Here is a 15,114-nt window from a genome sequence, read left to right as displayed (position 1 = left end):
TTTTTGTCACATATAATACTTATTAATTTATTTTTTATATTTATATTTTTATTTTATTAATTTTATGAATGCTTATATAATATATTGTACGTGAGCAATGCCTAATTGTAAGTTTTTTTAAAATAAAATAAACTTATGTTAAAAGTACAGACTAGAATATGTACATTCTATAAAAACTGTTTATAAATAAATATTATATACACACATACATACACTCATACATATGTATATATTAAGGTGGTCCTTAATATGGACATTATCGAACTTAAATATAGGTCGTATTATTCCAACTTGATTAGATTTTTACTAGTACCTACTAATAAATATATAGTTATACTAACTAACTAATTTATTAAATAGTTACTAATCACAAATATTATCAATTGTACCTTTAAAATTATTTTCTAAATAGTTAAATGCTATTTAGTGACGTAATTCGCTAAAATTAAATTATTTTCAAACTAACTAAGCAAAAATTAGGATTAAAAATAAATATTTAGATTTATCTATATACTTACTTGTTTTTTGTATTTAAGTTTAATTTATTTGTTAGATTTTTTCTAAAAGTATTATAGATTTTTTTTTATAAAATTTGACTATATTAGAATATGTGTACTTAATACAATTTTTTTAAAATTTATTTATTTAGTTGATTATTTAAAGTAACCGAGAAATATAATATGTTATTTTACTAACATGATTGCCATTGTGTTTGTTTATTGCTTTATTTATTTTGTAATTATTTTTAAATATTATAGATTTTCTTTTAAATTAAATTCGAAAGATTAAATTTAAAATATGCGAATTCTTGGATTTAAAACCCTTTGTATCACTTTATATAATTTTTTAAAGATATTCAAAAATGAAAAATGAAAGAAAAATTAGTTCATCTTTCATTTTTATAACAAATTATAATCTTACTCTTATTTTAATGAAAATCGGATAAAATTGAATACCCAACAAAATTTTTATTTTTATTATAATATCTAACATTTAGTCAGAGTAAGAAGATAATAGACAAACCTTATGCATGAAAAATCTATATTTTTTATTTTTTGTTTAAATTTCTGTCGATATTCTTATTAATTTTCAACAAATTTTGGTGACAAGGATACTTAGTATTTTAATTTACTAGTAAGGTAATTTATATTTATATTTTATCATTGATTTATTATTATTTCTAATAGTTTACTCATTTCTTAATCAATCATTAGTATTTTACCGAAAAAATAAAACGTTTTTTCCAATTGGTTAAATCGATAAAAAATATGTCAAAATAACCTTTAAAAAATGTTTAATATACCCAAAATAAAAATTACTAAATTTCGTAGTGTATTGTATTTTTATATCCATTTTTATTAGATGTTTTTTAAATAGCAAAGACAAAAATTTGATTAAATCAATTTAAGTACGTATTCATACGACTATTATATAAAAAAGTCTAAAATCTTAAATCTAAATTTCTACGTTCGTTTCTTGTATAATTTTGTAGCTTCAAAAGTTTTTAAAGCCGATAAAAAGATTGTCATGAAGGTGTAAAATTTAGAACAAATACGCTTTACTCTGTATAAATTATTACAGCAAATCACAGATGGTGTTAGTGTGCTTCAAATTCATCTTAAAACACAATTTCTCTGGATACAGTACACGTACTTTAAACGCTCAAGTACCAATTTTATATATTGAAAAATATCTTTTTTGAATGAAAAATTTAATTTAATTTTTTCTTACAACATATTTGTGATTTTGTTGAAAATATATTTTACACGCGTATATTTTGTTATCATTTCATTCAGTCAAATTAATCAGGTTTATTTTTTCTATATTTTACATTTATATAAATCTTATCGGAGAATTGAACCTAAGGGTAAATTTACGTGCTACGGTCGGTGGCGACATCTATGATATGCTGAAAGAATTAAAATTGATGTAATTTTAAAATGACTGCGTTTTCTGAATAGTTGATTCATATTCATTTATCTATGGAGATTGTCAAGGATAGGAACACTTAAAAATAAATTGGTGTAAGGTTACTTACTACTATATTATTATAAATAAATATTCTTATAAATATTTATAAGTACGTCATATAAATGCTCAACATTTATCACTCAGCACTTGGCTATTAAATAAAATTTTAAACTAATTTGTATTTAGTCTAAGAATCCAATTTTTCTGCACAATAGACCAATGTTATGGCAAGGCCATGTTATTAAAAAAAATTCTATACTTAATATTGTCAAAAGCCATGCGGTTGCTGTGCAGTCAGGAGTATTTCTTAAGTTGTTAGAGAGAAAAGCTAACCCAGAAACCGCACAAAACGATGTTAGATAACAGGGTCTTTCTGACTCAGCTTCATAACATACGAATGACGTTGCAGTTTATGCGTAAAACACCTGAATGCACAGCAAATACAAGACATTTTGACAGTATTCAGTATGATTCAGTAGCATAATGTATAGAAGCATGTCCTAGCCATATCTTGGTCTATTTTATCTCAGAATCGGTCCCTAAATCTATGCCTTAAATCTAATCTTATACCAATAATTATTTTTAAAATAATTATTGTATATATTAATTACCAATCTAGTGTCTCTTCAGTGGCTTCCCTGAAAGTTTTGCTCTGGTCCGAGTAAAACTGTTGATACCATGTACGGTACCTTTTTATCGATTTTTCTTCCCTTAGAAAGTGAGGGTTGTTCATGTATTTTTTGTGGTTCCAAATTGCTATGTCTCGCTCAAACTAGAAAAATAAATAAATAAATAAATTATGTACATATTAAAGTGGTCCTTAATATGGACATTTACCAATGTCTTTGCTCCCAAGAGCTTAAACGCTTCCAAAGTAATAAAATAAAATTCTGTGAAAGTTTTAGATCTTAATATTAACATTTAGATAGTCCGCAAGTCAATTAAAAGTTTCGTATATTATTATTACCATATATCCTTGCGCCATCTGTGATAGCATTTGTGAACTCACTTAATTTTTTTTTTAAAACACTTAACCTCTAATTAAATCCATGTGGACTGTTTAACAAAATATTTATTCATCATGGCGTCAAAATTAATTTTGCAGAAAAATATTTATTTAATCGATGATTTTGACGCTCAAATTATCAGTAAAAAATGTCCATCAAAATTACAAGTCTGCTATCACAGATGGCGCAAGAACTTACTTAATAACTAAACTGCATACTCTATTTTTATTAGTTGTGAATCGACCGTTGGATATGATTTGAGAAGTACTTTTGAAAAATGTTTTAAAAATATACAATATTATACTAGAGCTATGAAATTTAAGTATGTTATTACCTAGTATGTGTACTCAATTATAAAAATATTAAATCACACATGTTTCTAACAAATAAAGCTATAAATGTGCAATTCTGTAAAAAATGCACTCTTGCAATAGTTGAAAGTCCACGGTTTGATGAGTATTTTGGAAAATATTTAAAAATATAAAACGTTATACTAGAGTTACAAAATTTTAGTATGTTATTTCTTAATATGTGCACTAATTTTTAATTGAATTGTTAACTAAACTTTTAATTAAATTGCGGACTATCTAAATGTTAATATTAAGAGCCTAAATTTTTAGACAATATTTGTTTATTATTTTGGAAGCGTTTGAGCCCTTGGGAGCAAAGAAAAATTTAAAATGTTCATATTTAGGACCACCCTAATATATATATGTAAAGAAAAATGCCTAATTTTCTTTAGTTTAAAATTTGCGCGTTATGATTGTCATAGATACAGCTCCTATGATATTAGGATAGCAAAACAAGTGATAATCTAATATATGTTACAAAATAATAAAATTTTGTGAAAGTAAAATAATCTCTAAAATAGTAAATATTAGTGTAAATGTGTTTAGGAACTGACATTGTGATTAATATCATTAAATGTCGTTTCTTTTCTAACTGGCATATAAGGTTTTGTATTTAAAACTTTGTCTAATGTAGAACTAACAATAAAATATAACTTTTCTAACAGAGAAACTCAATTGTGTTTGATTGGCTTTGTCACCTTAAGCACGAATATAATCTTATATATATATATATATATATATATATATATATATATATAAATAAATAGATATACTAGCTAACCCGGCAAACGTTGTTTTGCCATAAAAAATTTGCCTAAAATGATAAAAAATTAATAAAAATGCCAAAAATCAAATATTTATTAGATTTGGACTCTGATTCTTTGACAAATAGTTAAAAACTTTTTAAATTTTTTAAAATTATCTGACATTTCATACTTCAAAAATTAATTCACTCGCATCATAGTTTTTTTGTTTATTATAATTTTGTCATGTCATATATGTCAATAAAATTTTCTTTCAAATATTATTTATTTGTTAATAAATTAATAATTATTTTAAGTCATCAATGAATAATTATATAATTGTTAAATTCATAAGTTTGGCTAAATCAACACAGGAATATTGTGGGAATGAATATTTTTTTACATAAAGATCTGATTTTTGACATTTGCATCTTATTTCAAATTAATTATATTGTCAAAATTTTTTTTTTTCGGTCAAAATTTAATATAATATGATATAATTTTGTTTATTTTAATTTTGTTTATGTCATTTTTTTTAATTAAAGAATAAATTAAATTTTAGTCTAAATCAACGCAGTATCTTTATCTAAAATATATGTTTTTATATAAATATTTGATTTTTTACATTCGCATTTAATTGAAAAATAGTGAATGTCAATTTCATATATCCAATATGCACTAAATTTATAAATGTCAAAATATTTCCTTCTTGGTCGAAAATTAATATAATATGATAATATTTATTTTATAATAATATTTTGTATCTATAATTTTTTAAGGCAATATTGCCTATAACATAACTTGGAATAATTAATTTATTTGCTTCATATTGAAGTAAGTCGTTTAATATTTTTGTTGTGAAATGTCAAAATTTTGTTTATGATTAATTTTAAATTCAATATGCCGCTTTTTTATTGTGATCTCTGATCTATAATGTTTTGACGAAGTTTTGGTTTCCGAAATAATTTGGTAAGCTAATCAATTAAATCTAAATCGTAAATCTATTTATATAATTATTTTCATAAATATTGACAAATGACATTTAATTTTTTTACATGTCAACATTTATTTAAATTTTTAAGCATTGATTTTTAATTAGATTTAAAACTATAAACAGTGATTTTGAATATAGCATTTCATCAAATTTGGATTTAAATGTTGAATATTTCTATATATGTACATGTTTTTGAATTTTATTTTTTGAAATGTCAATTTTTTTTTTCAAAAATTATATATCGAAATTTCCTTAAATTTTGACATTTGTCATTTTAGTGTTTTTTTTGGTCATTTTTTGTCAAATTTTTTAAAAATTTATAAAAATTATATATTTATATTTTAAATTTACTTTTCAAAATTTCCTATAACCTAGGTTGGATATATATGCACACGATGAGACAATAAAATTTAAAATCGGTTCAGTAGTTTGGGCGTCCATCGCGAACCAACATATATATATATATATATAAATATATATATATATATATAAATATGAGTGAGTTCTTGAGGGCGATACATCAAGAACTCACTCATATTTCAACATCAAAATTAACTACTAAATCATATAAATATATATATATATATATATATATATATAAATATTATAATTTTTTACCATTATGCATTCTCCAAGCATAACAAACGATGCATAAGGAATTAGGTACCAAGGACAATATATCCTGTGCACCACTTTTTGCACCAAAGGTTCCACAGGAGTGACAGTTTGCAAAATCACCATTCGTCCAATTGATGTACTTATATTTAGTTGGACGTATCCTGGACCAATCTGCAAAAAAAAACAACCAGCCAAGTCAATAACAACTCAGAAACAGACAAATGTTATGGAAAGGCCATGTTTATGTTTAGCTTAATTGCATACATTATGCTACTGAATCATACTGAATACTGTCAAAATGTCGTGTATTTGCTGTGCATTCAGGCGTTTTACACATAAACTGCAACGTTACGCGTATGTTATGAAGCTGGGTCAGAAAGACCCTGTTATCTAACATCGTTTTTTTAGACATTTGTGCGGTTTCTTGGTTCAATTTTCCATATGGCAACCTAAGAAATACGCCTGACTGCACAGCAACCGCATGGATTTTGTCAATAGTATGAAAATTCTTATTATTAACTTCCCGTGACAAAACAATTGCTTTTGAGGATAAAAAATTATTGCATCTTTTTCTATTTTCCATAAAATATTTTTGTAATTTTGGAATGAAACTAGCTGTAAGTGGAATTTTGTCTTAAGGCTATTAAGGCATCGTGCCTTAAGGCAAATTGCTGGAACTTCCCGTACCAAAAATGATTACTTATTACGTACTTACTTATTACTTACTTATTTTGACATATTTTGGAAAATCTGAACTTTTTTTCAAAGCAATCGTACTGCTTTAAATGCATAGAGACAAAATATAAAGCGCGTAAGCGCCGCGTCGCTGTCTAACAGATAAACATTGGTACGGAACCCATAGGAATGTAAACAAAATTCATACTTATTGTTAAAATTTCTATAAAATATCTGATAATTTGATGTGCATATGTCTAATGATCATTTTTGACCGCCAAATGGCATTTTTTTTTACTTTTTTCGTTAGATCTCCGAAACCGCTAGACCTGCTCTTATGAAAATTTGATCAATTCTACATCTTGTCAATACAAGTAAAATGTGTTTTAAATTATTAAAATCGGACGCTCCGTTCTCTTAAAAACTGAGATACCGTTTTTGGCACTTTTTGCCCCATATCTTTGGAACGACTAGACCTGCCTCCGCCAAAAACTAATCAACACGTCTCCTTATCAATACGAATAGAATGTTTTTTGAATTATTCAAATTGCTTCATTCGTGTTCCCGAAATCGTCGACGAAAATTTGTATCCGCACACACATACATACACGCACACACACACATAAACACACACATACATCCATTTTTTCTAAGGTGTGCCAAAATATTCAGAAACCTCTGAATCGCAAAGATATATAAAAATTTTCATTTTCGATTCTTTTGCGATTACTATAACTTACCCTACGGGAAGTTAAAAATTCAAAAAATTACCCAGGCTAAGCACAGTCTAAGCGCCACTCTGGTACAAATGTTTACCCGAGTGCGTTTAGACTGTTTATGAATAGGAGCGCTTTTTCAATTTTGTGAAAACTATTGAAAAATGTGAAAATGCCGCCATGCTAAGCACAGTGTAAGTAAAAATGTCGCACAGAATTATTTGCAAATGCGTTCAGACTGTGACTATACGGGAGCACTTTTTCAATTTTGTGCAAATGAGGCAACTTTTTTTTTGAAATTGAATTCGAAATGAAATGTCGATTGTTAATATTCTGGAGATAAATTGATTGATTTATGATTTACATTTGATTTGCTCAGATATAACAAACAAGATAGCAAAAATAATGAAAGTCACAGTATTTGTAATAATATATTGGAAAACGTTTAAAATTTATCGAATATTTCATTACGGAACGGGAAGTTCCAGCAATTCGCCTTAAGGCACGATGCCATACACCACTAGTTATTATTATTTCTATTACCTGTTCAGCCCTCACATCCATCTGAAACATCCTAAATTTGGAACCCTTTATTCCTAAGGCGTGTTGAAGGTTCATGACAGCCCTGTGGGTTTTGTCTTCGTCTTCACGTGGTTCCCAAACTGCATTCCATGTGTGAATAAAGTTACTTAAAATTTCTGATATTAGGGAAAAGTTTGAGGTGGAAGTTTGGCCGTTGGAGGCGAATAGATTTTGGCCGTGGACGCTATTTAGATGGGCTATGTCTGCACCGTTTTCTGGAATCTCCTAAAAAGGTAATAGATAGATAATTAGATGTATATGTATATGTATATATATATATATATATATATATATATACCAAAAACCAACCAACTATGGACGTTACCTTAATTATTTTTCTTATCATCCACTCAAAATGAAAATATAGATACTATAATAAATCTAACTGACCACGCAATACTTCTATCGGACAAAACATTTTGAGACAACAACATCAATTTAATTACAAAAATTCTAACAGATAACTCATATCTCTTAAAACTTATAAACTCCGTAACCAGTAACAGACGAACATACCTTTTGAATAAAATCAACAATTCCACAGTACAAAATGATTTACCTGACTCAGAAACTCATTCTGGTGTAATATGTTTGCCATACATTAAAAAATTGTATGTTCCTTGGAAAAAACTTTGTTACAAATCTGGACTCCGACTTGTAAACAATTTTAGTACAACGACTAGTACTATTTTTACCAGAACAAAAACCCCTTTCAATATCGAACGACTTAGAAACCTCGTCTATCAAATTAATTGTCTAGATTGTAATTTATTTTACATAGGAGAAACAACAGAACTTGATAAAACGTTTACAACAACATAAAAACAATTTAAAAAATCCGAGACAATTTAAAACTATGATTGCGGTGCATATTTATACTTCAAAACACAATATGGACTTTTCTAACCCGACTGTACTACAATTCGAACAAAGAATTATAGAAGGATCTTTTTTGACTATTTATAGCAATAAAACAACAAATAAACGGAATGAACTTAACACGCTGTGCGACACAAATCTCTTTTATTTAGATAGTATTTCCAAATTTCTCACAAAACAATAAAAACGACGTGCAAAGGATTCGCAATTCGTTCCACACATGTGTAGAATCTTGGTAAAAAAATATTTTTTAAAATGTCCTTTCTCCATTATGTCTTCAACCAGTCTACGAATAACACACTATCAAATTGTGATTTTTTAAATTAGTATTTTGTAAAAATATTGTGTAATTACAAGTTTAATGTTTATAATACATAGTGTAGTGCATTACGATATCCTGATACCATGGATTATTAAAATTTTCCAATTTAACACTAAGATTAACTAATTGTAAGTACTATTTACTATTTTATTTTTTTCTTTTCACTCCAATTCAATTGTTTTAGTTTGGAATTTTATTTTTAGTTTCCACTTAATGAAGGCTAGGATTATAGCCGAAACGTATAAATTTAAAATAAATTTTTGAAAGAAATTCAGGTTTTTATTGCAGTTATGCCCGATTACTAGACTATAATACATATGTCAACATCAAATTCAGAATCATACATATTTATATATATATATATATATATATATATATATATATATATATACAAATATATATTAAAAACCCAGGAAGCTGTATACACCGTTCAGGTGCATGTATGGCGGTATCATTCCAGGCAAGATCTGTAGGTTCACTTTTAACTAAACTATGTAGGTTGTATTCAGTTGTATGTTCAAAAAGATAGGTTGATGTTCTAGCTAAATTTTTCTAGTCATTCTGAGTCGATTGACACCAAAAATTAACACGTGTATAAGTAGAAAAGATATAATTTAATAAAAATTTAAAATCATTTTTAAAAATTATTTATATCCTGAACTTTTTGAAGAAAAAACATACGATAGTGCCATGTTTTTCAGATTGTACATAAATCAGCCGAGCCGTTTTTTTCTAATTAATTTGAATTGACACATTTTGCTCAAAAAGATCTAATAAAACATTTTTACCTCAAATTTCTTTCTCGAAAGCTTGAAATTCAGTCGTATATAGTATAATATGATGTAATAGTATAGTACAGTATAATAAATGGTATAATATAAATAGTATAGATGTATACAATTTGTATCTTTATGTAAAAATCAATGTATGTATTTAAGTCAAATGAAGCAAATTTTCAAACTAAATTTACACTCGTGTATAATTTTTATCCTCTTTTACCTGTATGTGACAATTGATATAAAACTCGTTCCTTCCCCGGTACATCCAACTTCCGGATTCCACCTCCGGAACAGATGGAATTTCCCACGGAGTAACTTCCGGGTCTACATGATGCCATACAAAAATACTTCCGTTGACTTCGCGACATTCCCATTTCCTTACTGATGCTTTTGGCACTGAAAAAAAAATAAAAATATAAATAATAAGTAGAAGAGAAAGAAAATAGACAAACACAAGAAAAGCAAAAGCAAGAACTAAAAAAACAAGAGCAAGATCCAAAAGACCAAGAGAAAAAGAAAGAAAGAAAAACAAGAACCAGAACAACGAGAACAAAAAACTAGGGGTGTATGGCATCGTGCCTTAAGGCATTTTGCTGGAACTTCCCGTACCGTAACGAAATGTTCGAGCAATTTTAAACGTTTTCAAATATATTGTTACAAATACTGTATCTTCCATTATTTTTGCTATCTCGTTATATCTGAGCAAATCAAATGTAAATCATAAATCAATTTATCTCCAGAACATTTGACAATCGTCATTTCATTTCGAATTCAATTTCAAAAAAAAAATAGTTGCCTAATTTACACAAAATTGAAAAAGTGCTCCCGCATAGTCACAGTCTAAACGCATTTGCAAATAATTCTGTGCGACATTTTTACTTATACTGTGCTTAGCTTGGCGGCATTTTCACATTTTTCAATAGTTCTCACAAAATTCGAATTGGAAAAGTTCTCCAATACATAAACAGTCTAAACGCACTTGGGTAAACATTTGTACCAGAGTGGCGCTTAGACTGTGCTTAGCCTGGGTAATTTTTTAAATTTTTAATCCAAAATTACAAAGATATTTATTGAAAAAAAACATAGGAACAACATTTTTTTATTGAATTCCCTTGGTTTGTCATTGTAATGGTCCAAAAATCGAAATTGAAATTTATCGCATATCTTCACGTTTCAGAAGTTTCTGAACATTTAGGCATACCTTAGAAAAAATGGATGTGTGTGTGACTGTGTGCATGTATTGATACAATTGTTTGTTCACGTTTTCGAACGTACGTATCAATCGATTTGAATGGTTTAAAAAACATTCGATCGCTATTAATAGGGAGATGTGCTGATTAGTTTTTGGCAAAGGCAGGTCCAGCCGTTATGAAGATATGGAGCAAAGAGTGTAGAAAATACAAATCGAGTTTTTGAGAGAACTGAGTATCGAATTTGAATGATCTAAGAAACATTCGATTTGTAATTATAGGGAAAAGAGGTGATCAGTTTTCGGCAAAAGCAGGTCCTGCCGTTACAGAGATACGGAGCAAAATGTGCAAAAATGACAGTTTTTGAGTGAACTAAGCGTTCGATTTGAATGATCTAAAAAACTTTCTGCTTGTATTGACAAAACTATTGCTTTTGAGGATAAAAAATTATTACATCTTTTTTCATTTGCCTTAAAATATTTTTGTGATTTTGGATTAAAAATTCAAAAAATCACCTAGGCTAAGCACAGCCTAAGCGCCACTCTGGTACAAATGTTTACCCAAGTGCGTTTAGACTGTTTATGTACTGGAGCGATTTTCCAATTTTGTGAAAACTATTGAAAAATGTGAAAATGCCGCCACGCTAAGCACAGTATAAGTAAAAATGTCGCACAGAATTATTTGCAAATGCGTTTAGACTGTGACTATGCGGGAGCACTTTTTCAATTTTGTGTAAATTAGGCAACTATTTTTTTTTTGAAATTGAATTCGAAATGAAATGACGATTGTCAAATGTTCTGGAGATAAATTGATTTATGATTTATGATTTACATTTGATTTGCTCAGATATAACAAGATGGCAAAAATAATGAAAGTTACAGTATTTGTAATAATATGTTTAAAATTTCTCGAATATTTATCACGATACGGAAAGTTCAAGCAATTTGCTTTAAGGCACGATGCCATACACTACTAGTTACCTGTTCCCTTGACGCTGTAAGGGACCCCGGAGCATTTTCCGGTTTCGCTGCTGAATCGCCATTGATGAAAAGGGCATTCTAGGCAATTGTCTCGAACTACGCCGCCAATTGCCATGTTGGCGCCCAAATGAGGGCAATAGGCGTCCAAAACGGCGGCCTCGCCTTTGGCTGTTCGCATTACTGCAAAATTCTGACCTAAAATAAAAGTTAGTCTAACTTACAAACTTATGAAAATATTTTTTTCGTTTTTTTTTTTAATTTTCAAAGGTGTGCAAAAATTATAAAAGATTGAAGAAAGTTATGTTTCTAAATATTTGGATTATTTTTTTTTTTAAATATTAAGAATTTTTTCAAGATTTATTACCATTCTATGATAACTTAAAAAAATCATTCAATCCTAAAATTATTGTGAATATTTTCGAAAAATTTTAAGCATCTATAAAGAATTCTAAACGTGCACAAATATTCATACAATTTTCTAAAAATCTGTGGACAAAATGTGAGCACTTTAAGATCTGTGCAGATCTTTCAAGAATAATAAAAATATTTGAAGGTTTGTAAAGATTTTAAATTATTTGTAAAAGTATATAAAATTGCTTGAAAAAAAAATGAGAATACGTAATTTCATTTTTTAAAAAGATTTGAGAAAAATCAATTCATGAAGATATTTGAAGCTTGGTAAATTTTATGAAGATTTGTTAATAAACTAATTCAAAGTTTTGTGAAGATTATTTGTTTCTAATCAAGTTTTATAAAAATATTAGAAATTTTGTTCGGATATTAGAGAAAAAATTTGTGAAGAAAGTTATAAAGATTTGTAAAATTGCTTAAAATCAGTCAAGATAATCAAATTTTGTGATAATATTTGATGATTCATAATAATATTTTAAAACTTGTGAATATATTTGAAGTACTTCTAAGGAAAGTTATAAAATTTGTCAAGATCTTTTAATATTTGTGAAGCTCATTAGAGATTTTTGAAGATCGATAAAGATTTGTGATGATCTTTAGATATTTGTGAATATGTACAAAGTTTTGTGAAGCTTTTACAAGCTTTATTTAAAGATTTGTAAAGATCTTTAATTTTTTGAGAAGGTCTTTAGAGATTTGTGAAGATTTTTAGACGTTTGTTAAGATAACATTTTTAGAGATGTTTTGAAATTGTTGATGATTTAAAAATTTTAAAGATTATTAAAAATATGAAAAGGTTTTTTAGATCTTTGCTAATGTGTAAAGATATTTCAATATTCATAAAATTGCGTAAAAATCTATGTAGTGATCTTTACAAATGTTTGATTTATTTTAAAATTTGTAAAGTTCTGTGAAGCTTTTTTTAAATTTTTTAAAGATTTGTAATGATTTTTAAATAATTATTTAAATATATAAAAATGTGTGAAAATCTTTTAAGATGTTAGAAGGTATCTGGAAACAAATTCAATACATTTTTTCGAACTTTGTGAAATTATTTCAAGATTTGCATTAAACCTTTAAGAATTTGCTTAATTGTAAATATTTTCAATGATTTGTGAAGATCTTTAAAGATTTATGAAAATCTTTAGAAATTTATGAAAATTTTCAGACGTTTGTGAATAACTTCACATATTTGTAAAGTTTTTTTATGCTTTCTTAAAAAATTTAAAGATCTGTAAATATCTTTAGATTTATGTAAAGACCTGTAGAGATTTGTAAAGATTTTTACACTTTTGTGAATAACTTCAGAGCTTTGTGAAGCTTTTTGATCCTTTATGAATATATTTTAAGATTTGTAAATATCTTAAATGAATTGTGCAAATTTTTAGAAATTATTTAAGATCTTTAAAAATTTGTGCAGATCTTTAAAGATTTAATAAGATCTTTGTGAAGATGTTTAGAGCAAATCATTAATATTTGCAAACATTTTTAAACATTTGAAAATATATTTATATGTTTATAAAGATCTATAAGTTGTTGGAAAAATGTATATAAAGTTATAATAATATTCCAAGATTTGTTAGCAATTTAAAAAATGTAAAAACTTCTAAAAAATAGTCAATGCCATCAAAGTTCTCAAAGATCTCAAAGAACAATTTCTGGAAAAAATTTCAAAATTTATAAGTAATTATATTAAATTATTGATATCCTAAGATTTTGAAATAGTATCAATGTTGCGCAAAATTTTTGAATTTCAGTAAAGCTTTTAAAGATCTGTAAGAACTTATAAGGAGTTTTATAGAATAAATTTACAAATGCAAATGCAAAAATGAAAATTAAGATCCTCGAAGATTGTATAAGTCTTCAAATATTTGTAAGGTTTTGCTAAAATCTACAAAAATCTGTTAAAAATTCATAATGCCTTTAAAGATTTAGATTTCATTATTTTTATATTAGCCGACTTTCCGGTGAAAAAATATCGTTATTGATTTCTAGTTGATTTTATAAAAACTTGTTGGTGTCAAAAAATTTAATATACCTCAACTTACCCAAACAATTGACACTCCTAACTTCACCAGCTTTTAACTCTTTAGATTCCAAAATCCCGAACCACCCATTGGGAAACGGTGGAGGCAGTGTTTCTCCAACTTTCCTCGCCCTTCTTGCATATTTAACCTTGTACAAACCACCTCTTAAATGATCATAACCAATCGCTGTCAAATCCTAAAAATAAATAGAACAATAAATTATTAATATAGAAGTTATGAGTTACATTTTGGTGCCAAATGTTAATTTTCCCACGAATAATTAAAATAATAAGGATTGATTTGTTGTAATTACCTTTCTCCAATTGATTGGTTTCAAGATTTTGTATACCAAATACAAAAGTGCTGTAAATGTAGTAGTTGCTCCTAAAATGTAGAGCCATGTTATAGGATAGATGATTTCAGTCAAATTTGGACAATTTTTGCTGATTTCTTCACTGCTGATTTGGAAAAAGTGCTGATCTGAAGACGAGATGCAACTTCGGGCATTTGGAAGCGTTTTGTTCATTTCTCGTTCTAAAAAGTAAAAAAAAAATTAAAATAAATTAAAGAAACTAGTTGTAAGTTGCATTTAAGTTGCATGATACGTATACATAACTAACTTAATCAATAACAATCGAGATTTATTTATATTTGTCTTTTTCCCACTTGACTCTAAAAAGTGTGAACTATACTAAATTCCATACAAAAACTTTATTCCTCCAGATATTTTACATGGTACGTGTGATGAAATCTCGTTACGGAATTTAGTATACTATACTTGTTTATAATTAATCAATATTAATTGAGATTTATTTATATTTATCTTTTTTCCACTTGACTCTGAAAAGTGTGAACTATACCAAATTCCAT

General features: G+C 27.1%; 1 protein-coding gene across 1 annotated transcript; it reads right to left on the bottom strand.

Moving 5' to 3' along the window:
• Positions 1-2,578: 2,578 nt before the first annotated feature.
• On the bottom strand, positions 2,579-14,770 carry LOC113367652 (cholesterol 7-desaturase-like). Its single transcript, XM_026609239.1, has 7 exons — positions 14,558-14,770; positions 14,266-14,440; positions 11,807-12,001; positions 9,857-10,032; positions 7,618-7,881; positions 5,684-5,854; positions 2,579-2,743 (listed from the first exon to the last, which is right to left on the bottom strand). Exons 1-7 carry the CDS (start codon positions 14,768-14,770, stop codon positions 2,579-2,581), a joined length of 1,359 nt encoding a protein of 452 aa, XP_026465024.1.
• Positions 14,771-15,114: the final 344 nt, after the last annotated feature.

Source organism: Ctenocephalides felis, unplaced genomic scaffold (genome assembly GCF_003426905.1).
Source record: "Ctenocephalides felis isolate EL2017-DRISC unplaced genomic scaffold, ASM342690v1 CF-g0.4_SCAFFOLD_01170, whole genome shotgun sequence".
Taxonomy (NCBI): Eukaryota; Metazoa; Arthropoda; class Insecta; order Siphonaptera; family Pulicidae; genus Ctenocephalides; species Ctenocephalides felis.
The sequence above is the reverse complement of the archived record's forward strand: the minus strand, read 5'-3'. Positions and strand labels throughout refer to the sequence as shown.